Source organism: Malania oleifera, chromosome 5 (genome assembly GCF_029873635.1).
Source record: "Malania oleifera isolate guangnan ecotype guangnan chromosome 5, ASM2987363v1, whole genome shotgun sequence".
NCBI classification, from domain to species: Eukaryota; Viridiplantae; Streptophyta; class Magnoliopsida; order Santalales; family Ximeniaceae; genus Malania; species Malania oleifera.
Window position 1 is genome coordinate 10336001 of NC_080421.1, and position 24801 is coordinate 10360801.

A 24801-nucleotide genomic window follows, 5' to 3' on the forward strand; every position below is an offset into this window, starting at 1 on the left:
CGAGCAGCCATAAGGAAATCAGAGTGTCAGGAAACACTCCATACAAATGAAAAAGAATTATAAATTTTAAAATTGCAAATTGACAAACATCAAGAAATTAAGAGCAATAAAAATAATCAAGAATTACAAGAAAAATGAAATAACATAGGAATAGCACATCGTGAACATCACACTTCAGGCATAGCATGACAAGGTTGGTCTGTTTCCTAAAAACATGCTCTTGGGTTTAATATTCATTAGCACCACACCAAATCACAAGAATATATGAAAAAAAAATTAAAAATACGTTAAACAACAATGAAACACACAAGCACTATCAAGTTTAAACTAAAGTGAAATAAAACTCTATGTACTAAATATAAACCATAGAGACTAAAGTGCAACGGCAGAACTAGATTAAGAGTGAATAAACAAAGGATTCAAAGACCATGGGAAATAGTTTATATGAAGAAACAACCTTGCTGGACAACCTCCCTTGCTCACAACTCCGAACAAAAAATTACACACAAAAAGAAAGGAATTTGTGACTAACAATCAAACAGGATAGAGAAATAATCAAAAGACACAGCACCCAATAGCCCAAACGAAAATATTAAAAATAGGATAAAATAAGTTCAAAGTACTTTTGGCTAATGCCAATTGCAGAAGGTACAGTTATTAACTAAACAAGTTAACACAGTGAAACTTTTTTTAGAGCACCAACAGAAGAACCTTAAATTGTGTATGTCCTATACAAAGACAAGATGTAATTGAGCTAGAACCAATTCCCTGAAACTTTTAAGATTAAAAAAAATATGAAAGTCACTTGAATACACACACACACATGTATATACACATACATACTTGGAAGTAAAAAAAAGCAGTTCCAAGTGCAATACCTTTCTTGAAACTAGTTGTTTTCCCATATCCACCCACTTATTTTTTATGGCCCACGAGCGACCTATTCCATAAACCGAGGGCTGAACCTTTTTCTGCATTTACACATAACTCTCAACAATATGCACAGAAAAATCTTTTAATAAACATATATCACAACCCAAACAAATAAAGAAATAAAATTCTTTTAAAATCCTAACTCAAGAAAAGAGTCTCCATGAAGCCCAATACTTCAATTTGGGCAGGGAAATTCTATTACAAATGCCTGAACTTGCTTAACAAGATGTATTACACCACAGCTTCTTAGATGCTAAGAGAGTTCATAACCTGTAATTCTTCTGGAGAGATACCCTCAGGAGGTATGGCCAAGAAAAGTTGCACTTCAGGTGATCCTGTGCTAGTATATGATTTCCCTTCCTCGGTAAGCACCCACTTCTCCCTTTTAACGTCCTGCAAAAATCCCAATGCAGTAAAAGCATTGCACAGATTATTATTCGATTTTATTTTGATTGTAACCACAAATAGGCAAATGGTAATCCAGGGCAAGAAATTGAGAAGACTTATATCTTGTGATGAGAGATAATGAGAAAATTGATGAATACCATAGAAGGCATAAATTCAAAAACAACACTCTTCCCTACCATTTAAATAAGCATGAACTTTAGCTGCTCATCCATCTAGTCTGTTTTAGACCATAACGTGAGATGAACCTTAGCTGCTCATTTGTTCAAATATAAGCATGATACATTGTGCAGGAAGCACGTGCATTCAAACAGGCACAGACACAGTACCATTTAAGGGAAAGAATGAGACGATAATAAGCATTTGCCTTACAAAAGAACATTTTTGCAAGATGCTAATGACAACAAATATATATAATATAATTTTTAACATCATTTATTATATTAATTTTTTTTTATTTTTGAGCCATCGTCCTAATGTGGCCATTGCAGAAACTAGCGACATTCTTCAAGAACATGACTGTTTTCAAGTTGCCCTTCATGCACTCATAACCCAATCCATGACTGCTCCACTTTTCTCAGAGGACTCCATGGACCTAAATATGCAACAAGGAACAATAGTACACAGTGGAGACATTTGATTTCAATGGGATGTCCAAACACAGTCTTAAAATATTGAAACAAATTTCTAACTTTAAATTGCTCAAACAAGCTAACAAGCAGCAGAATGGTGTTGAAAGGCCTTGTCAGTCACTCTAAATGAATGACATGGAAACACCATAGGGAGGAAAAAGATTGGCTCAAATTTTGTCTCTTTCTCTTGCAATAAACTTTATTATCTCTCAAAAAAAAATTACTCCATTTTTATAAACAAACTGGCTCCAAAATTTTATGACTCGTCAATTCTAAATGATATATTTGTACTTCAAAAAACCTCAGACTGAGTGGAACCTCCCTTGAGCTCATCTCTCAATCCTTAAAATAGGTTTAAATCACAAAAGACTACAGTTTGATCCATATTTGTGTTTAAAGGGCTAAAATTGATCTTTTTTCCTGTATTTCAGGGAGTAAAGTTCATCAATATTACAAGATAAGAACTTTTTTCACACAAGTAACCTAAGAGTAATAAAGAAACCAAGTAGTAGGACACAAGCTAAAATATGCAGGTAAAAGCACCTAAACTGCCCAATTCAATAAATTATTAGGGTAGGCTGCCTAACCACATTGGATTGTAGACAGCCAATAAATAATTAAATGCTGAGTTGGTCACTAGTTTTTCCTTTAAATGGTCTATGCTGATCACTGCAAAAAAAAATTCCTCACTGCAGTCACCCTACATTCAAAATAGTTGCAATTTCAGTCCAACAATCACAAAAGGTCTGCACATGAATTACAAATTTTGAATGCCCACGGAGCACATTAGAAAAATAAATTTTACGATAGATAGAATGTTTAAAATTTTTCATTGACTGACTGATTTAACTCGCCAATAAAATCAAGGAATTATGGGTGTTTTTCATGTCGGTAATTATCCATTTCAACCAAACCATCCATAATTCCATGAAAACTACTCACACACCCATGATTTTATCAGTTGTCTAAAATTTAATGTGGTTAAGTAGTCTAACCTATTAATTTCTCACTTAATTGTGAGCAACTTGATAGCTATGACTTATGGTGGTGAGATTGTCATGGAATGGAATGCACGAGTCATTTTGGCAACCCAATGTTTTGCCCTAAATAACCAGCTTCCATATTTGGACTTTTAAGTCAACAAGTTTACTCATGTGGTAGAACAGTTATCAATTCAAACCCCTAAACTGTAATCCTAATGAAATTTAGTCCCTTGAATAGGGGAAAAGAACTTCCCTCGATAAAAAAACAAGCCAAACTTTAGTCCCTTGTAGTGTAATTTCCCTAAAAAGTTTCTCCCACAATCTGCAATGAATGAACCATATCATGGACAAATGAATGTTTCATCTATTGTAAATAATAGTTACGAATACAAGAAGTATCGTTTCTGTCTTCTGCTTTCTATTTTCAATTTTCATTTTTGTACAATGAAATAACATATTACGAGATTGGAGGGAATACAAAGAAGATTTCTTTACAGAAGCTTAGAGGAGGAGTTTAAAAATTACCTTATTAGATGGGGAGTAGTTAAACAACCCGTATGCTTGGGAGGTTTGGGGCTGATTTCCCTCCTCACTTTCAATGAAGCCTTCCTCGAGAAGTGGTTATGGAGGTTCATGATGGAGAGAGACCACTTTTGATGGGATATTATTGTTTCTAAATATGGGCTCGAGCATAACAGCAAGATAACACACAACAGTAGGGGACCCTATGGAGTGGGAGTTAGGAAATTCATTAGGAAATGATGTGATGCAGGGCGAGAAGCGGCTATTTGGATGTATCATTTCGACCCAATTAGGAGGCCTATGTCAAAGAATAGGGTGAATGGTTTATTGGGTCCGAAACACAAATGTGCTTAGTTAGTTGTTTAAGTATGTGTGTGTAGTTTGCTTGTATTAGGGTTATTATGCTGGGGGGCTTGTTTGTAGTAATTGTGTATTCTAGGGGTATGTTTGTAATGCAATGTTGTTTTAGGGGTATGTGTAAAATTTCATGTGTTTAGCGACTTTCTTATAAATAGTCTGTGAAAGCCATGATGTAGACAGTTGTTGATGAATTTGAATTTGGAATTGAACGTAAGTTTCTCCGTGGTATCTCCTATCTCCTCCCATCCCCTTCCTCCCTCTCTTCTAATTTCTACATGGCTGCAGAACCTTGATGCTGCCCCTGCATCATTTGGTATCAGCGCCCAACTTTGATCTCCATTCTTCCATTTCAATCCACCCATCATCCCCTTCTCTCTTCTCTTATGCCCTGTTCTCTCACTCTTCTTCTTCTTTCCTTCTCTCCTCTGTTTTGCAACTTCTTGCTCCCTATCTGTTGCTTCTTCTTTCTTCTCTTTTTGTTCTCTAGCTTTCTGTCCACCCATTCTCCCTCACTCTTCTCCACCCATTGTCTTGTCATCTTCTTCTTCTCCTCCATTAATCTCTCCTTCTCTGTTACTCTCTCATCTCATCATTTCTGTTCTGAAATTTCAGTTAAAAAAGGAAAAAAAAAAAAACGAAAATAATAGTTCTGCAGTTCTGAACTTCTAAGAAAATTCCAGTTGTGTCCCCATTTCTTCGAACACCACCTTCCAGACCCCTTTCTGTAATGCTGCCCATCCTATTGAAAACAGAACCCCCCGACACCCTTCCCCTCCAATTTTCATTGCCGTCCGACCACCGAAGGACACCACATGAGCTGGCTAAAACTTCTCCAGCCATCAGCACTTCGAAAACCCTGATCTCCTGTGCTTTTCTCATCACACCACCACAATCAATAAACTCCTCATCCCCTGATCTCCCCTGAACCCAAGTTTCATCATCAAAGGAGTCTCACCAGCGGTGCATGTGCCCCACACGCTGGCGACCTGCAACTGGGATACTTCCACAGTTTTCTACAATATCCAGTCTCGCAAAAAATTGCTTCAGCCATGAGATTCTGGATTTTTTCCATAATATTTGACCTGCAACGAAATATTTTTTGGACACAAGTTATTGCAAGCACGATAATTTTGGCACGAAACCTTGAAATTGCAGCTGCCAGCTTCAAAAATCAGGTTTTCTTTGCTGCATTTTTTAGTTTTGCTAGTGAATTTGTTTTATTTCTGCGTGATACTCCAAATTAAAGGTGACTTGAAGATTGTTCTTAAATAATTGAAAGTGAAGTTTGTGATTTGCTTCATATAATTGCACCATGGTGACCAATGTTGAATTGTTTGCAAAGGTGGAGTTGTTATCTGGTAAGGTACAAAATATGGAAAATGCTTTGGAGACTATTACTAGTGCTTTGACTAGGCTAACAACTGAAGTTGCAGCCTTAGGTAAAAGGCCCATGGAATTTCTTAGCAAACAAGATGGTGGGATAGCTGCTGTCCTTCATGCTTTTGTAGTGTGAAGACCGAAATAATCATTTAAGGGAATTAAACTAGAAGTCTCAAATTTTAATGATGATAGTTCTTGTGATGAATTTGATGTTTGGGTGTATTCTTTGGAGTATTATTTCTGATGGTATGACATGAATGAGGCTAGAAAGTTGTGCTTTGCTGAATCAAAACTGGAGGGAACTGCTCAAATTTGGTGGATTAAACAACGCGAGATCTTTCGAAGAAGGAGATTTGGTGAAATTACATGGGATGAAATGAAGCGAGCCATGCAAGAGCAATTTGTGCCTCCCAATTATCAGTTGCATGTTCATCTCCAGCTCTTTGATTTGAAGCAAGAAGAAAAGACAGTTATGGTGTACACTAGTAGATCCTATCATTTGGCTAATTGTGTCGATATAGAATGGAAAGAGGACGTTATGATTGCTTTGTATAGAAAAGGGTTGAAGCCAGGTATAGCCTCCGAACTTGTTGCATGTTGTCTCATTACAGTTGGGGATGTAGTACAGGTTGCCACTTAGATTGAGGAGGACATGCAACACAATCCTCCTAGAGCTACATCAGCCCTTCGGTTTGAGAAGAATACTAGTGGAGTTGTACGAGAGAAAACAGTTGAGCTATTGAGTAAAAGTGTTCAGACTAATACCTCTTGGAAGACTCCTAAGCATTCCGAAACAACTTCTAAGAGCCAACCATCACTCAAATGCTTTAAATGTCAAGGTTTTAGACATCAAGCTGCACAATGTCTTAACCAATTCATAGTTGTTGCAGAAAAAGAAGAAGATGATGATGATACTCAAGTAGTTGAAACTGAAACAGAAATTCCAAGTGACTTAGATGATGATGGCAATTTGAAAACTTGTTTAGTGCTTCGACATATGCTCTCTTCCTACAAGGTTAAAGAGACGGATGATTTGAGGCAGACCAACATCTTTCAAACTCAAGTGATATGCCAAAAACAGCTCTGTACTTTGGTTATTGATCTTGGTAGTTGCACAAATGTAGTTTCTAAAGAAGTTGTGAACAAGTTAAATTTGGAAGTTGAGCCTCAATCGGAACCATTCAAAATTGCTTGAGTAAATAATACCAACTTGAAGGTCCATGATCACTGCTTACTTACCTTCAAGATTGGTTTCATTATGGAGATAGTGCAATGTGATATCCTTCCTCTCAAAATTTGTCCTATCCGTTTAGGCTGACCATGGTTATTTGATAGGAAGGTGAGGCGTGATTGATATGAGAATTCTTATTCCCTCTCCATTCACAAAAAGAAGTATAAGTTGATGCCCTCACGAATTCTTCTACTCACCAAGTTGAAGCGTACTGTTGGTTCCTTTATTATGAAACAAGATGACTCTATTCATAATGATGGACTCCTTGGTACTTTCCCCAACTCGACGGATCATTTCGACCCAATAAGGAGGCCTATGTCAAAGAATAGGGTGAATGGTTTGTTGGGTACTTGGGTCTGAAACCCAACTGTGCTTAGTTAGTTAGTTGTTTAAGTACGTGTGTGTAGTTTGCTTGTATTAGGATTATTTAGGTTGGGGGCTTGTTTGTAGTAATTGTGTAGTCTAGGGGTATGTTTGTAATGCAGTGTTGTTTTCGGGGCATGTTTGTAATTTCATGTGTTTGGAGGCTTCCTTATAAATAGTGTGTGAAAGTCATGATGTAAGCAGTTGTTGATGAATTTGAATTGGAATTGAACGTGAGTTTCCCCCTGGTATCTCCTCTCTCCTCCCTTCCCCTTCCTTCCTCTCTTCTATTATTACATGGCCACATAACCTTGATGCTGCCCCTGCATCATGATGGGATGATTTTTTTTTCCCAATTTGTAAGATTTCAAGTGAGATATGGGGGCAACAAATAATTATGGCATGATGTGTGGCGCGAGAACAGTAATCTTAGAACTGCCTTTCCTTCCATCTACACTTAGCTTGTGGCAAAAATGCTTTCAGCAGTCATCTCCAAATCACTGATCATAGAATTTTCTTGAATATTCCTTTTACTAGGAATGTGGCAGATTGGGAACTTCATGCACTGTCAAGCTTTTACAGCAATCTCTGCAATTTTTGTGACCAAAACATCCCCAATGAATGAAAATGGGCTTTTGACAAAAATGGTGTTTCAATTGTTAAATCTTTCTACAAGAAGCTCTCCCTAATGGGAACAAATTCCAACAACTCCCTTGGATTCATGTTTGGAGGACAACAACCCCTTCAAAGGTTGCCTTTTTTGCTTGGGAGTCCACACATGTAAATATTTTAACCCTAGACAATCAGCAGAGAAGGGGGCTTACCATCACAAATAGATGTTTTATTTGTACAGCTAATGCAGAATAAATACATTCTTCTCCACTCCATGGGCAAGGAACTTGTGAAATATGGTTCTATACTTGACTGGATATTAGTGGTTACTGCAAATTCCACTGGAGGGGAAATTTGGGCTTCAAAAGGCATCAAAGCCACCAAGGAGAAGTGAAAGGCTTTGAATCTCATCCCCCTCACCATATTTTGGTGTGCTTTCAAAGAGACAGCTACTCCACTTCAGATTTGAAAAGAGCAGTGGATTGTTGTTTTTCTAGCTGGCATAGTGGGCAAATTGTTAACGATCATAATGTAATCCTTGATGTTCGCAACAATCTACAAAGTGGCTGATGTTATCTGCCTCAAGATGGCATCCCCTTGATGTCTAGCTAATAAAATTTCTTTACTGGTTATTATATGTGTGTGTGTGTGTGTGTGTGTGTGTATATATATATATATATAATGAAAATGTGTTTGTTTAGTTTTGATCATTTTTTATATCTCTCTTGTCAATTTTTCGGAAAACTAAAAATCATTTTTATGATTTCTAACTGTTTTGGGCTTTATGCAACTCATTGTAGTCAGAATAATTAACATCCAAAACTAACTTCTATACAAAAACAAATATAACAAAACCAAGCCTTAAGTCCCACTAGGTGGGGTGCCATATGAATCTTTTTCCGCCAATTTATGCGACCATAAACAATTTCTTTTGACAGATTCAGGGCTATTAAATTCTTACTCACTATCTCCTTCAAAGTTATTTTATGTCTACCCCTATTCCTTCTACTACCCCTCACAGTAACTAACTCACTCTTTCTCACTGAGGCACTATGTGGCCTATGTCCATACCATCTAAGTCGTCCCTCCCTTGTCTTATCTTCTTATCCAAAATTAACTTTTATGGATTAAATTATTCATTTTTATATATAATTTTTAGTTAAAATTCATTCAAACTTAAAATATAATGAAAATAAAAATATCCATAAACTTTTAAAAAAAAATTAACAAATATTTAAAAATAGAAAATATTTTTACTATTTTCAATTTACATGTATAATTGGAATTTTTTTTTTTTTTGTAAATTGAATTCTGAAATATAATAATTAAGGGAAAATATAATAGTTTTTTATTTTTATCATAATATTTTCAATTTGTATTTTGTTGTACTTTTAGTAATTTAATCGTATTTTGTTAAAATTTCCATTTGATTCGAGGAAAGAATAGCATTGTTCAGTCAAGTTGTAAATTTATTTAAATTTTAGAAATATTACTCGTTTTCAGTTTTTAGTTTTTATTTCTGATTTTTAACTTTCACTTTTGTTTTTATTTTCGTAATTTTATACTGTGATACCAAACTACCCCTAAGCTATCGTCTAGTAAGGATTTCGGAGTACTTTCATCGCTTCCAAGAGCTCAAAATATCGACGCAATTCTGCTTTCAAAAAATTAAAGTATGCATTAAAAATTTGAAACCCAATTGGTATCTGATAGTATTCCATTATTCGGAATAAGAGAAGAAATGCAGGTACTTGGCTTGATGAACTTTTTCCCGGGACAAAAAACAACAGAGGAGTAAGATTCAATTCAAATTTCTTTTGTTTTTCCAGCAACCGAACGGAAGGGAAGTTTGAAATGAAAAGTAGAACCTGAGCATCGACCAGTCTAAAACCATGGAGGCTCTTGATGATGTTGACGATGTCGCTGTGATTGATTCCACGCTCGCCTGCGAAATGACCTGAGTCCGAGATTTCATCGTTCTTCTCCAGAAATCCAAGAACAGCTGCTTCAGCTTCCTCCGCCATCTCTCTCCCTCTCCCACGGTGGTGTCAGCTACAGCTAGTTTCAGTCCAACACTGCCCTAGCATTGGGTGGACCATCAAGAAGACGCCATGAACGCATATGAAATGAAAAATATTATGAAATGGAAGTGTAGAAAAAGGCCAGCTTGACTTTGGGCCTTTCCTATAGCCCGGCCCACTAATCAAAAAATAAATCTCTACTAATTTGCATTTTCATGGATAAGTTTGGGATTAAAATGGATTGAATAAAATTATACAATTATTATCTTAATAAAATTACTTGCGAAAATTTTATTTGAAGTGGCTTTTTGTGAGTAACTTTGGTCAATACTAATTTTAATATATTCATAAATTTTTTTTAAAAAAAATTATTAGCATGTTATTATAACTAAATTTATATATTTCAATAAACTATACACTTAAATTTTGCAGATAATTATATTTATTACAATATCAATAATTATAAATTTTAATTTAGTAATTTTAACATAATTCATACATTTTTAATCAAATTAAGTTGCACCTAGTTATATTGTCTTTATTTATTTATTTATTTATTCATTTGTACGTTCATTGAAAATATTATAATTTATTAAATGATGAAATTTAGTAATTTTTTTAATAAAAATAAGTATCTATAAATATGAGTACCTAAAATACTATTTATTTTACAAATATATATAATCAAACTTTATTTTCTAGCACAATCAAACAATGCTTATCATCAACACTTGTTAAGTTCAATATTTTTTTCAACTCAAAACTTGTTAAAGAGTGCTTCCAAATGATTTATACGTTCTAATACTTCAAAGATCGTTGAATTGACACTTAAAATATGTACCATTGAATAATAATAGTTATTTAAGTGTCAAAAAGAAAAGTACTCATTGTGTTTTAGTACTATTACTGTACAACGACATTCATACTTTAAGTTAATGATGTTCAGTTTAACCATTTTGTATAATATTAGAACTAAAAAATATGAATGTGGTGTGGTTGTGATTTGTTATGAGAAGATGATAGAAGTGGAGTGCTAGGGTTCTTATACCTGCCTCCCATTTCAAAAAGAGGTACTTTGTGAATAAGGGATTTGCAACTATAAAGAAGAGAGGTGAAAGTGCTAAGATTAAGGAGTTGGGGGTTCCCCCAAGGGCGGGGAGGCGAGAGAGAGCAATATATTAACGTTGGGCTAGTTGATTGAACTTTCAGATGCCTTAAGAGATCATTATAGAGAGTACTTATACTCTTCCCCAACTCTAAGGGCCGCGGGGGGGGGGGGGGGAGGGGGGAGAGAGAGCAAATATATTAACATTGGGCTAGTTGACTGAACTTTCAGATGCCTTAAGAGATCATTATAGAGAGTACTTATACTCTTCCCCAACTCTAAGGGCGGGGGGGGGGGGGAGAGAGAGAGCAAATATATCAACATTGGGCTAGTTGACTGAACTTTCAGATGCCTTAAGAGATCATTATAGAGAGCACTTATACTCATCTCCAACTCTAACTTTAATAATCATATCATAAATTAACACAAATCCATAACTTTATAACATAAAGATCATATTGATACTGTCATGTACCATACATTTGACCAATAACTTCACCACTTACAGAGGTTTCGTAAAAGTTAGGATCCTACACTTGGTTTGGTAATTGAAAACCTTACAAGTTCTCTCCCTTAAGATGATCCTTTATGTTATGAGGTATTCCTATGATTCATGTGTAACACTCCAGAAAATAATATACATATAAGTGTATATAAACATAATTAGTATATGTGAATGCTGAAAATTAATTAGACAATGTTTAAAATTAATTATCTTTAATGAGAAGCATTATTTATATTGTTGGAAAGGAAGATAAAAAGATGTAGTGATCCTAAAAAAAAAAAAAATTACTTAATTAATTAAGAAGAATTATTAATTATATAATATAATATAATATTATAATATTATATATATATATATATATATATATGTTAGTTCCTGAAGCTTGTGACAGATTAGCCCCCTTCACAAATGCTCTCTCTCTCTCTCTCTCTCTCTCTCTCTCTCTCTCTCTCTCTCTTCAATTTCTTGGCTATTTCCCGGCCAAATCGAAAAACGAAAACCATTTCCAAGTCCCAGCTCCGCTCCTTAACGTTTTAATCGGAGTGAATTTGTCGTTGGGACGTCATAGGCACCACTCCAACGCTAAGGTAAGGGGAATAAATTATGTCAGATATTTTTTTAAAATTCAACTAATTAAAATGAAGTCTATGATTACAAGATTATTATATATGATTTTTCTGAATAATCAGACATAGGAAAATGATAATTAAATATATTATATATACGTGTATTTGGGAAAAATCAAGTATTTTGAGCTAAGTAAAATATTATGTTAGTTTATTTTTGAAATTGAATTGATTAAATTAAGAATATGGATACATAAATAATATATATAATTTTCTAAATTATTCAGGCATATGGAAACGATGGTTTTTGGTTATTATATATATATTTGGGTAAAACCAAAGTGAGTAGGATAATCATCTCCCATTTTCCTGAAAAATGTATATTGTGAGTTAAATAAAATTATGGAGATGATCAGACCTTTGTTTTCTACAAAAAAATATATTTTCTCTGGGTAGTTTATTATATTATAGTATAAACTTTTAAATTGTGTGGTATGAGAACAATTTGTTATAATTGCAAAATTAAATCGATTGGAATCCATTTTATGATATTATACAATGAAATTGTGACTTTATAAAGAATGGTGATTTTATACTGAGTATGGATTTTATACCAAGTTAGAATATATTCAGAGTTGTGTTTTTATACTGATTTTCCGAATGTGTTGAAAGTGGTTGTTTAACGACCCGATTTCCTACCATTTTTTAAAAAAAAGTAATAATAATAACTATATACCTCTAATACCATGGTAATAATAATAATAGAGTCAACCCAGACCCAAAGTGGGGTACCGGGGATACTCCTATCCATATCCACATTCTAACTATATAGCAGAAAACATAACACACCAAAACTTTATATACAATACCAGATTACTAAAGTCTCCAAAATATACATACAACCTCTCCAAAACTCCATCAAAAATCCCAAGGACTATACAAACATAACCTCAATTCCCCAAAATAAACACATACCCTGCATTCCTAAGCTACACGTCCACTATCTTGGAGCTCGCTCCGTTTGGCTACCTGGATTACCTTAAATGTTTAAGATTTTTTGGGTGAAATACCTTTCAGTAAGACGAGATAAGTTATTGCCAGTGTGTGGCATATGAGTTTTTACACGCATAACATAACTATTAATTTAATCTATAATTGAAACAGCAATTTAATATAAATATGTAGTACGACTCCCACCTACGCCATTTAAAATACACATTTTCAATTTGAACATACTTCTAGTTGTATTTCATTATTTCTATTTCTGTAAATCTACGTATATATATATATATATATATAAATAACTGTGAAAACTTTCATGGATGGATAACTGTAATCATAAATTAACCTCGCATGATTGGGTTGTGCACCTCGTGGACCGGACTTAACCATGGTTGGCTTACCAGGTTAAGTCAAATTATAATCTGTCTGTAGTACGATTGACCAGCTCAACCTAGTACGGACTGTCAGGGAGCTCCTTTGCTCTCCTTTGAGGCACAATTGACAGTCATTCCACGCTCTATCTAAGATGTGTGGTTGCACTATCTATACTGTATTAGGTACGATACCGTGCTCTGTGTTCTGTTTTGGTCCATCAGGATTCTAATACTGTATAATACTATTTTTGTATATTATTGTTTTACCATGATTTTATGATAACTGTAATACCATGATTCTGTAATAACTATAATATCATGATTCTGTAAAAGTTGTAATATCATGGTTCTGCAATAGCTATAATATCATGGTTATGTAAAAATTGTTTAAAATTCGGAATTAAAACTCTATACTAAAACTAGTATTTCTCATGCCACACAATTTAGGGTAATACTCATAATACTATAATCTGTATGAGAAAATTGTATTTTCCTACTGTATGGGAAAATCATATTCTCTATTGTATGGAAATAATATATATCCTCTATAGGGTTTTTCTGAAAACTAAATTTTCTGAATTTTCCCAAATGTACATAACTTGTGAAAAGCCATAAATTTCCATACCCATAAATTCATATCTTGTAATATTCAGAAAATCATATACGGATATTCCATAATTAAATACTATACTTTAACCGGTATAATTTCTAAAACTAATTCGCATAATTTATTCCTCTTACTCATTTACTGAGAATGCGCCTCCAAGTATCCCAAATCGACGCTCGCGGCGTTCGCACAAACCTCTGTATTCACATACTTAAGTTCAATCAGCTCAACCTCGAAATTATCATTACTTAATGTTCCTGGGCCCACACACTCCATTAAGCAGTTAAATCTTATAACAGCAACATAATTAACTCCCTCACCTCAATTTTGGAGTGGTGTCCAGGATTCCCAAAACACGATTCTGCTCCGATTAAATCGACAAGGATCGACCCTAGAACCTCGTAGTGGTGTCCGATCATCAATTTGAGTGAGTTTTGAGGAAGAAAATGAATAGAGAGAGAGAGAGAGAGAGAGAGAGAGAGAGAGAGAGGAAAGGAAATGAATTAACAAGAAAATGAACTGCATGATCTTTATATTCAAGCTGGTGCCAGACGAAACCATCGACGGTTTGGTTTTTAACCAAACCTATTTTCACCGTTTTACTGTTACTGGCCCGCGGTTAAACAAAACCATCAACGGTTTTGTGGCCTCTCACCAAACCGTTGACGATTTGGTCTACACCAAACCAAATTTCCTTATTTTTTCTATTTTTCTTATTATTTCAATTTTTTAGGTCTCTACATTCTATACTCTTTACAAAATTTCGTCCTCGAAATTTGCTATCTATCACATTTTCCAACCTTAAGGAAAAACATCGCAATTTTATTAATTACCCTCACTTATGGCGAAGGAATACCGTGGTTATAAGGGAGGGTCCTGGGAGATTACAATCATTCAAATAAAAGAAAAAAACTCTCCTAAAATCATTCATAACCAAAACCAAAAACACTAACTACCCTACAATTACAAGTCAATTGCGTACATTGTCATTTACTTTTACTCTTACTAGCTCAACTCTGAGCTCCACTGAACAGGTGTGGATATCACTGGCGCATCTTATCCTCCAATTCCCATGAAGCCTCCTCAACCACATGATTGCATCGTAGCACTTTTACCAGTGGAATCTTTTTTGTGCGTAGCTCTTGTTCCTTTCGATCTAGAATCTGCATTGGCACTTCTCCATATGTCAGAGTATCCTTAATATCCAGTGTCTTCTAACTAATCACATGGGATGGATCTGGGGCATATTCCTCAATATGGATACATGGAATACGTCATGGATTCTATATAGAACTGGTGGTAATGCTAACCTATAAGCAACCAGACCCACTGTAACAACCTAAAAAAATAAAAAAATAATTAATTAATTAAAATTTATTATTATTAATTAATTAATTAATATTAAGAAAATTAATTAATTTAGGAAATTTGAGGATTATGGGTATATATATACATATTTCCTCAACATGGATACATGGAATACGTCATGGATTCTATATAGAACTAGCGGTAATGCTAACCTATAAGCAACCGAACCCACTGTAACAACCTAAAAAAATAAAAAATTAATTAATTAATTAATTAATTAAAAATTATTATTAATTAATTAATTATTATTAAGAAAATTAATTAATTTAGGAAATTTGAGGATTGTGGGTATATATATGTATATATCCTTTAATACATATAAGGATAAATTGTATATATATAAGTATAAAGGGATAAAGGAAAGAAAAAAAAAAAAGAGGAAGACTTAGTGCTTAAGTCTTTGAACAAAGTAGTAAAGGAAGAAGTAAAGAAAAAAAAAAAAAAAAAACTTAGTGTTTAGCTTCCCCTGGAACCACTTGAAACAAAACAGAAACAGGAAAAGGAAAAAAAAAAAAAAAAAATTCTCACGCTGTGTAGAACATAAAGGAAAAAGAAGGAAAAAAAAAAATCTCTCAGTTCACACTCTTTACTCCTCTTCTTTCTACGATTTCGCAGCGGATTCTCGCCCAATTGAAAATCTAAAAACACCACTAATCTCCATTATCCGCCACCGACATATCTACCAAAGTGAATTTGTTGTAGGAGCAACGTGGGCATATCTCCTAGGGTAAGACAAATTCTCATTTTTATCTCAATTTTTCTTAAATTTTAAGCCAAATTGATGATCGAACACCACCACGAGAATTTATGGATGATTCTTTACACATCTAGCGGAGCGGATTTCTCATGGGATCGTTATAGGAATAGCCTCAAAACTGGAATAAATAGGTTATTTAGAAATTAATTGGTATTTAATTATTGTAATTGGGGAAAGGTTAAAATAATATTTTATTAGGATTGATTTGATTGAAATAGGGTTCGGGTGAGCGCTGTGGGTATAATCTTGGGATTCCTACAGGCGTGGTTCAGGGAATCAGGTAAGGGGGAATAAAATTATATCAGTATTTTATTAAGGTGAACCAATTATTTAGCATATGAAATTTATTATTTATCTATATGATTTTCAGAATAGCCTGATTACTGGAAAAATGATGATTTTGGTTTAATGTTATATTTGGGAATAATTGCTTATGATATTAAATCCATGTGGCATGAGAACAATTTCTTTCTAATAAATTGAATATGAATTTCTGTGGTATTTGGGCTTACATGAGGGATTGTTTAGAATGATTATGACATGATGAATGAATTTTTATGTTTGACTCCTGTGTGGGAATGTATATGTTAGATACCTGTGTGGTAATGCATTGATGCGTCTATGTGAACTAATTGGTGTGGTTTTTCGTATGCATCTCAATATAACGTTGGCATGAGAAGGTTGTTATATTGCCTAGATATAAATCATGATATGACGTTGGTAGGTTGAGGAGCTCGTCATATTGTAATTTATATGGGGTAGGACATTGGTAGTTCGAGGAGCTTGTTCTACTGATGTACGATGGTTAGGTCATGGGGATTGGATACTAGTGAATAGTGGTGCCTGTGTGGGCCACGTGTCGCGAAAGCTGGAGTGGTGTCTGTGTGGGCCACGTTATATCATGTGTGCATAATGGCGCCTGTGTGGGCCATGTTATTCATCCTGTGTGGATGGTGGCACCTGTGTGGGTCATGTTATGTACCATGTGCTGCTAGTTGTGACCGTGTGGGCCATGTGTAGATAAGAAGTATGTAGGTGCTTGTGTCGGTCACGTATTGACATGTACGCAGTTGCTCTGTGTGGGCCACGTACTGAGGACATTGGAAGATGAAGTATGAGATGCATGATTCCTGTGCGGATGTGTTGTGCGGATGTGAATTTAATTATAGCATAAAAATAATGGTATAGCATATTGTGAATGCATGTGTGTGCATACGGTGAGGTAAACATACCACCAGGGGCTTGCTGAGAAAGGCGAGTGCTCTGCTAGGTAATTTCTTGGTATCAGTGCAAAGGGATGCTACTTGTATGGGCGGGTAGACATCCCAATCCTTGGAAACCTTCACCTTTAAAATAATAAAGATGTGTGTACTGGCGGCGAGGTAATACTTCACATGAGGGCTTACTGAATAAGGTGAGTGCTCTAGTAGGTAGTTTTAGTACCAGAGTAGAGGGAAGCTACTTGTATGGGCGGGTAATCTTCCCTATCCTTGTGGACTTTCGCCTGCATAAAAATTATGTACTTGTGCATATTGGATGTGTGTATGATATTAGATGTCGGGGATGTTATTAATGGTACATTTTTTCAGTTGTTATTGTATGTGAGAAGCAGTTTATTTTGATATGTAAATATTAAAACTCAGTTGTCACACACAGTTATAATTTATTCCACCCTTACTGAGAAGTATCTCACCCTAATGGATTAACAATTTTTCAGGTTCTTCTAAAGACCGGGTTTGAAGGCCTAGGCTGGGATTGTATTTGATGGTTTCTTTTTGGGGTATTGTGAGATACTGATATATATATACAGATGTATTTGTTGACCTTATAGGTCACGCCCGGTTTTGATAATGACAAATACTCTTGTATTTAATGAACATCTAGTTTATGTGCAGGTCCATATTAGCATATCATTAATGGCATATGAAAACTCAAAGCTTGAAGACAAATTCATACTCTTGATTGTAATATTTTTGTAGTGAAATTTATCTGTAATAGTAATTAGGGTATTCGGTTTGTAATAAGCACATGCATCACATGTATGGTTTATTTTGTGAGCTCAAACCAGATACAAACCAAAATTGACCATAGAAAGACCTTAGGACTTACCCTTCGGTCGACCGAAACTAGACTTTTTAGGTACCTTAATTTTGGACATAAATAACCCTAGGACACACAAATTTGCATATATGTTTGTTAGGCACTCGAATAGGGTTTGATTGTGTCAAGACGGGACCGAAATGCACACTTGGTGCACTTTCGGTCGACTGGCCAACTCAGTTCATTATGGCCTGGTCGACCGAACCAGACCTGGGTCAACTATTGACCAAGGTCCCGGTCGACCGAACCAACTAAGTTCAAAAAACCCCGGTTGATTGAAACCCTCCCTGGTCAACATTTTGACCATCTCGTCGACCGACAACTTTTGTTCTCCAACTACCTGGTCGACCGGAGGGTCCTTGGGAGAATTCTCAGTGGTCTGGTCGACCAAACCAGGTAGTTCAAAATGGCCTGGTCGACCGAACCTCAGAAAATTGAGAAATCGTCCTCTCCCGGTCGACCGAGCCCTCAGTTCAAAAGTCCCTGGTCAACCAAACCATATGAGACTTGATCGACCGAAACATTTCTGGTCGACCGGACCTCTCGAGTTGCCCTAAATTTTTTACCACAGTTAATATTTTTAAACAGGGTTAAAATGTCTTAAACATCATTAAACTTTTCTAACAATCCCTAATAGGTCCCTAACGGTCAAAATTTTCAGTATGTCTATATATACTCCTTCATTTGGAAGAATTAAGGATTCATTAGCAAAAACTGAAAATCAAATTTCTCTCTCAAGTTAAATACTTCCTATTGCTCATACTATCTCCAAATTCACTCAAACTTACCTACTTCATCTCAGTATCACTTGTAAGTGTATTTGAGTGTTATTGGTTTGAGGTTTTGCTCCCTCATTCTTTGATTGCTTAAATCGATTTTCTTGAGAGCATTACCTAAGTATTCTTAGGGGGCTTTTCTCATAAGCCTATCATAAGAACACTTTGCTGAACTTCTAAGTGTTGCATTCTCATTGCAATATCTTAGGAAGCTCGTATTTTTTTTTAGCTTGCAAAAATATTTTCAAACGTACTCAAATATCTTGTGGTATTCATATCGATATATTTGTGAAAAGATATTTGTGTGTGTTATATTAATCTTTGTGGCAATATCCATTCAAGTCTACATCATTTGCTGAAATACAAAGATTACATATATCTTGCAAACCAAGCATATACACTATTCATGTGATTGACATATTCTGCTATTTGAGATATTTGAACATTGCATGATATCTTTGTTTGAGCTTCTTGATTGAGAACATCTAGAAATACAAAGATTGCTGGTTGACACTCTCACATACATATAACACTGATAGAAAATATATTTGAGAGTTGAACTACTTAGACCACACTGAGCTTACATTATTAAATCATCTGTGGTGTTTGTGATTGTGTGCATTTGTGGTACAAATATGCTTTACATGAAAGCACCCTTATACTGTACCTTTTGTTTGTATATCTGAGAGATTCCAGGCGTGGCCTGAGGGGGCGGTAATCCAGCCCGGTAAGGATTGGTGTAAAGGTTGAGGTCAGCCCTGTGCTAATTGACCTGGTTAAGGTTGAGGTCATCCCTGTGATAATTTAACCTGGTTTGTATAGGTGCCGCTCCACCCGTTTAAGTGAGCAAGTTATTGTGATAATCCTTGCGCTGGTTAGCCAAGGCAGGGACGTACGCAGTTGGCCGAACCCCGATAACATATCTGTGTGTCATCCTTATCTTTACTGCTTTCTAGTACTTGTGTAATTAATTAAACTGTTTTATCTAATTTCTGATATTACTTGCACTAGATTGACCATAAGATTGTGAACATACTGCTGTTAAGAGGAATAGCTAGGGGATAGATTTTAAAAATACCAATTCACCCCCCCTCTTGGGATCACGGTAAAGTTAACAATATTTGTACTAGGTTATGTTTTAAATACTGGCTGTGGATATGAATATCTGGATGTTGTAGTGTTCATTTTTGGGTTGTTATATAGAATTCTAGTATTTATTTGAGGTTATTTATTTATGTTTCGTTGCCTGCATGCTAATTATGGTATCAGATACATGTGATTGGAACACGTGGCACCCAGGCCCCACTTGGCGGGTTTTGGGGCGTCACACCCACTCTTTCCAATATCTCAAATTATCCAATAAACTTAGGGCTCAGCTTACCTTTCCTCCCAAATCTCATAATTCCTTTCATTGGTGCAACTTTCAAAAATACATCGTCCCCTACATCAAACTTCAACTCTCGCCGGTGAGTATCTGCATAACTTTTCTGCCAACTCTGAGCTGCCCCGATTTTATCTCTAATAAGTCTGACTTTATCATAAGTTTGTTAGACTAACTCTGGCCCCAAAATCTTTCTTTCACCAAGTTCATCCCAGTATAATGGAAATCGGAACCTCCTACCATATAGCGTCTCATATGGTGTCATCTCAATGCTGGTTAGGTAGCTGTTATTATATGCAAATTCAACTAATGGCAAAAATTTTATCTAACTACCTCCGAAGTCTAGTGCACAAGATCGCAGCATATCCTCTAATATCTGTATAGTCCTCTTTATTTGTCCTTCGGTTTGAAGATGAAATGTTGTGCTGAACTTCAACTGAGAGCCCATGGCTCCTTGCAAACTCCTCCAAAAATGAGATATGAACCATGGGTCTTGGTCCGAAACTATGGATACTAGCACGCCATGCAGTCTAACTGTCTCTCGTATGTATAATTATGCCAATCGACTCATGGAGTAGTTAACTCTGATAGGAAGGAAATGAGCAATCTTCGTCAATCGATCAACAACCACCCAGATGGCGTCCTGTCCATGTAATGTCGACGGTAATCCTATAACAAAATCCATCAAAATGTGTTCCTACTTCCATTCAGGGATGTAAAGTGGCTGCAATGATCCCACCCATCTCTGATGCTCAGCTTTCACTTGCTGGCATGTCAAATATTGCTTGTAAATCCTTGTACATCTCAGTGCTTCCAGGGTTCACTGTATAAAGGGATCGATGTGCTTCCTCCGGAATAACTCTCTTAGTCTCAGCATCAACAAGTACGCAAAGTCTGGTACGGAACCTCAAAGCCTCATCCTCTAAGACATTAAACTTTGTTCCCTGACCATTCCACACTTTATCTATAATCTTTAATATTTCAGCATCTTTCATCTGAGCAATTTTAATTCTTTCCTATAACGTGGGCTGAATTACCAGATTGGCAATGAATGCCTGGTGATTTCCCTCTGCCAATTCCATACCAAGCCTTTCTAAATCCATTTGAATTGGATGCAGAGTCACCTCTGCTAACATTGATGAACCTACTGATTTTAGGCTCAAAGCATCAGTTAGCACATTAGCTTTTTCCGAGTGGTAACTGATAGTGCAGTCATAATCTTTAATCAGCCCTAACCACCTCCTCTGCCTTATATTTAATTCCTTTTGTGTGAAAAAGTACTTCAGGCTCTTATGATCTGTGAAGATCTCACACCTACCCCCATACAAATAATATTTCCATATTTTCAACGCATAAACCACTGTTTCTAACTCCAGATCATGGGTAGAGTAATTCTTTTCATATTTTGAGCTGTTGTGAAGCATATGCTATAACTCTCCCCCGTTGCATCAGAACACACCTGAGCCATTTATGTGATGCATCACTATAAATTACAAAACCCTCTTCTCCCGAAGAAATCATCAAAATCGGTGCAGTAATGAGTTGTTTCTTTAATTCTTGGAAGCTTTGCTCACATTCCTCTGTCCATTCATATCTAGCATTCTTTCTGGTCAATTTGGTCAAGGGGCCTGACAATTTAGTGAATCCCTCCACAAACCGGTGATAATATCCTGTCAATCCCAATAAACTCCTAATTTCCTACACATTTTTCGGTTGTGCCCAGTCCACTGCCGCCTCAATCTTAGTCAGATCCGCAGAAATGCCACCCCTAGATACCACGTTTCCGAGGAAAGTGACTTACTTCAACCATAATTCACACTTCCTGAATTTGGCATACAACCTTCTTTCCCTCAATATCTGCAGAACTATCCGCATATGATCATCGTGCTCCTTGAATATACCAGGATATTATCAATAAAGACTACAACAAACTGATCTAGGTGTTGATGGAACACCCTATTCATCAAATCCATGAATACAGGAGGAGCATTTGTCAATCCAAACGGCATAACCAGGAACTCATAATGGCTATTCCTAGTCCAGAATGCCGTCTTTGAAACATCTTCCTCCTTGACCTTTACTTGATGGTACCCAGATCACAGATCAATCTTTGAGAAAATCCGTATCCCCTGTAGTTGATCAAACAAATCATCTATGTGGGGAAGTGGGTATTTATTCTTGATGATTACTTTATTAATTTCTTTGTAGTCGATGCACATTCTCATCAAACCATCTTTCTTTTTCACAAACAGTATCGACGCTCCCCAGGGTGATACGTTGGGCCTAATAAATCCCTTGTTCAGCAGTTCCTATATCTATTCTTTCAACTCTTTCAATTTCGCTGGTGTCATTCTGTATGGCACTTTAGAAATCGATGTTGTTCCTAGAGATAGATCTATAGTAAACTCGACCTCACAATCAGGAGGAAGTCCTGATAGATCATCCAAAAACATGTCAGGAAAATCTTTCACTATCAAAATATCTTCTAACATGAATTCTCCCTCCGACTCTTCTTTTACACCGGCCAGGTACCCCTGATATCCCTCCAAAAGCAATTTCCTCACCTGAATAGTTGACAAAATCTGTGGTGGGGAACGCACACATGTCCCCACAAATTGGTACTTCTACTCTCCTAGAGGTCTGAATACCACTTCTCTCTGATGACAATCAATACTGGCATAGCTAGCAGCTAGCCAGTCCATTCCCAAAATTACCTTGAAACCATGCATATCTAGAACTACCAAGTTAGCTGGAAAAGACCTCCCCTAAATACTAAGGGGACAATTTTTAAGTACCTTTCTACACAACACTATGGTCCCAGTCGGCGTAGCCACCGATAAACTAACATCTAATGATTGAGTTTCTATACCACATAACTTGATAAACTCTGGCTATGAAAGAATGTAAAATAATATTCATGCCACACATTATTAAGTAAATTAATACATTTCATTCTAAAATCGTATTTCCTGTATAACAGCAATATTTTCCCAAATGTGCTTTTTCTCAATAATATTCAAATATAATTCATGCTTTCCTAAAAATTAATTTGCTGATAAATAATAATAATTGGCATGGAAAATAACTGCTTTAGTTTATTCCCTTACCTGACATTGGAAAGAAACCCCCCAAAAATTCCACTCGTCCTGCACCCACAGGGTTTCCCGTTCAACACCCTGAATTCAACAACTTTCAGAACTAAACTTCAATATTTTCACGTGAATATCATTTCATATAACTTTGAAAAGACCAAATTTGGCATAAAAAGTCTTATCTCAACTCAGGGATGAATTTCAACTTGTTTCCACCAACAATCCGCTCTGATAGATTTGGAGAGAACTTCCCCAGGAGCGTCGTGGTGGCCTTAGATCGTCGATCTGGTGAACAATGGAGCCGAAATCAAAGAGAGAGGAGAGAGAAATCATAGGGAGGAGAGAGAGCGAAAATTTCCTGATTTTTCTACGTTTAAAATCGAGTATTAGGCTATTTATAGAATTAGATTCGTTGATGAGACATGTCACCTCATCGACAAGTCCCTAAAGAGTTTCATCGACGAACTTTCACCCTTCGTCGACGAAATTCAGAATTGCCAAAATCCTCCTCGGTATTTTCTTGTTGACGAGACATACCCTTGTCGACGAGCCCAATGGCCGCGTCGTCAACGAACGCGTTTCTAATCCCATTTTTCTCTTTCTTAATTATTATTTAAATACCATTATTCTTTGGGTCATTACAGTTTCAATATTATTTCACATTGTTTGAAGCCTTGCTTAAACTTGTGTAATCTCATGCTTGAAACTTTGAACTTCCATGTTTAAAAGAGCATATATGAGCTATTAGAATTCATTATTGATACTTGCTAGCTTTAAAATCAATTATGGGAATATTGCTTGCTAAGCTTAGAATTTTATTCTTGAAAAATTGAAATACTATCTTGCCACATTTTAACTTAATACCTTTGTGAAAGAACTCTTCGAACTTATTTCTGAACAACATCATACACATTTTAAAAAAATCCTGGAACATGTGAAATGTCCTCTGATTTAATGTGTTTATGTTGATTAATTAAATTCTTAATTTAAAGTGTATTGAGTGTGTATGCTTGCTTGTGAGGGTTTAAAATTGGTAGCACTACGCCACCCTATCCCGTCCTCCATCACTTTATGTCTTGAAACTTCGCTTATAACTTTTTGGCCTTACCCAATGTATGCCTCCTTCACAAGTCATGTGGTCGATTATTTAGCCTTCACATTGCATCTTTGGGGGGTATATAAAGATTACACAAATATGTTTAGAGAAAATGTTGGTTACTTTAAGACAAAAGAGTAAATGTTGGTAAAGGGGGATGAACTATTTTTTTGGCTCATCATAGTCTTACTATTGTCCCAATGGATTGAAAAAATATTAGACAATGCAATTGATAAAAGATAATTTAGTCATTGGCTATAGATATATATATTTTTTCAACTTATGATATATGCAAACATGAGATTTCTGTTGATGTTCTTTTATTTATGTCAAATAAATAATTTTAAATAAAATTAGGCATTGGTTTAAAATATAAATGTAAAAAAAATTAGAGTATGTGATATTATTGGTAAAAAAAATGCAAATTAGAAAACACGAGATCAAATTCTTATTTTAAATATAAAAAGGTTCCGGAGATGGTTGTGTAATATTGTTGGATAGTTTATTTATAAAAGATTGTGATAATCAATTGAACGATGAACACGGGGATGGATAAAACTTAAGATTCTAACATAACTCTAAAAAATAGCAAAGAAACAAAAAATAAAGCTTTAAAGAAAGCTCTACAAT

At 35.5% G+C, this 24801-nt stretch overlaps 1 protein-coding gene across 1 annotated transcript in view; it reads right to left on the reverse strand.

Moving 5' to 3' along the window:
- Window positions 1–9576, reverse strand: part of LOC131156219 (phenylalanine--tRNA ligase alpha subunit, cytoplasmic) — a 37158-nt gene extending 27582 nt beyond the window's left edge. The window contains exons 1-3 of the mRNA XM_058109732.1: window positions 9290–9576; window positions 1204–1326; window positions 879–971 (exon numbers count right to left, since the gene is read on the reverse strand). Of these exons, the coding sequence (XP_057965715.1) occupies window positions 879–971; window positions 1204–1326; window positions 9290–9445 (372 nt within the window). The 5' untranslated portion in view covers window positions 9446–9576. The remainder of the gene's footprint in view (window positions 1–878; window positions 972–1203; window positions 1327–9289) is intronic.
- Window positions 9577–24801: the final 15225 nt, after the last annotated feature.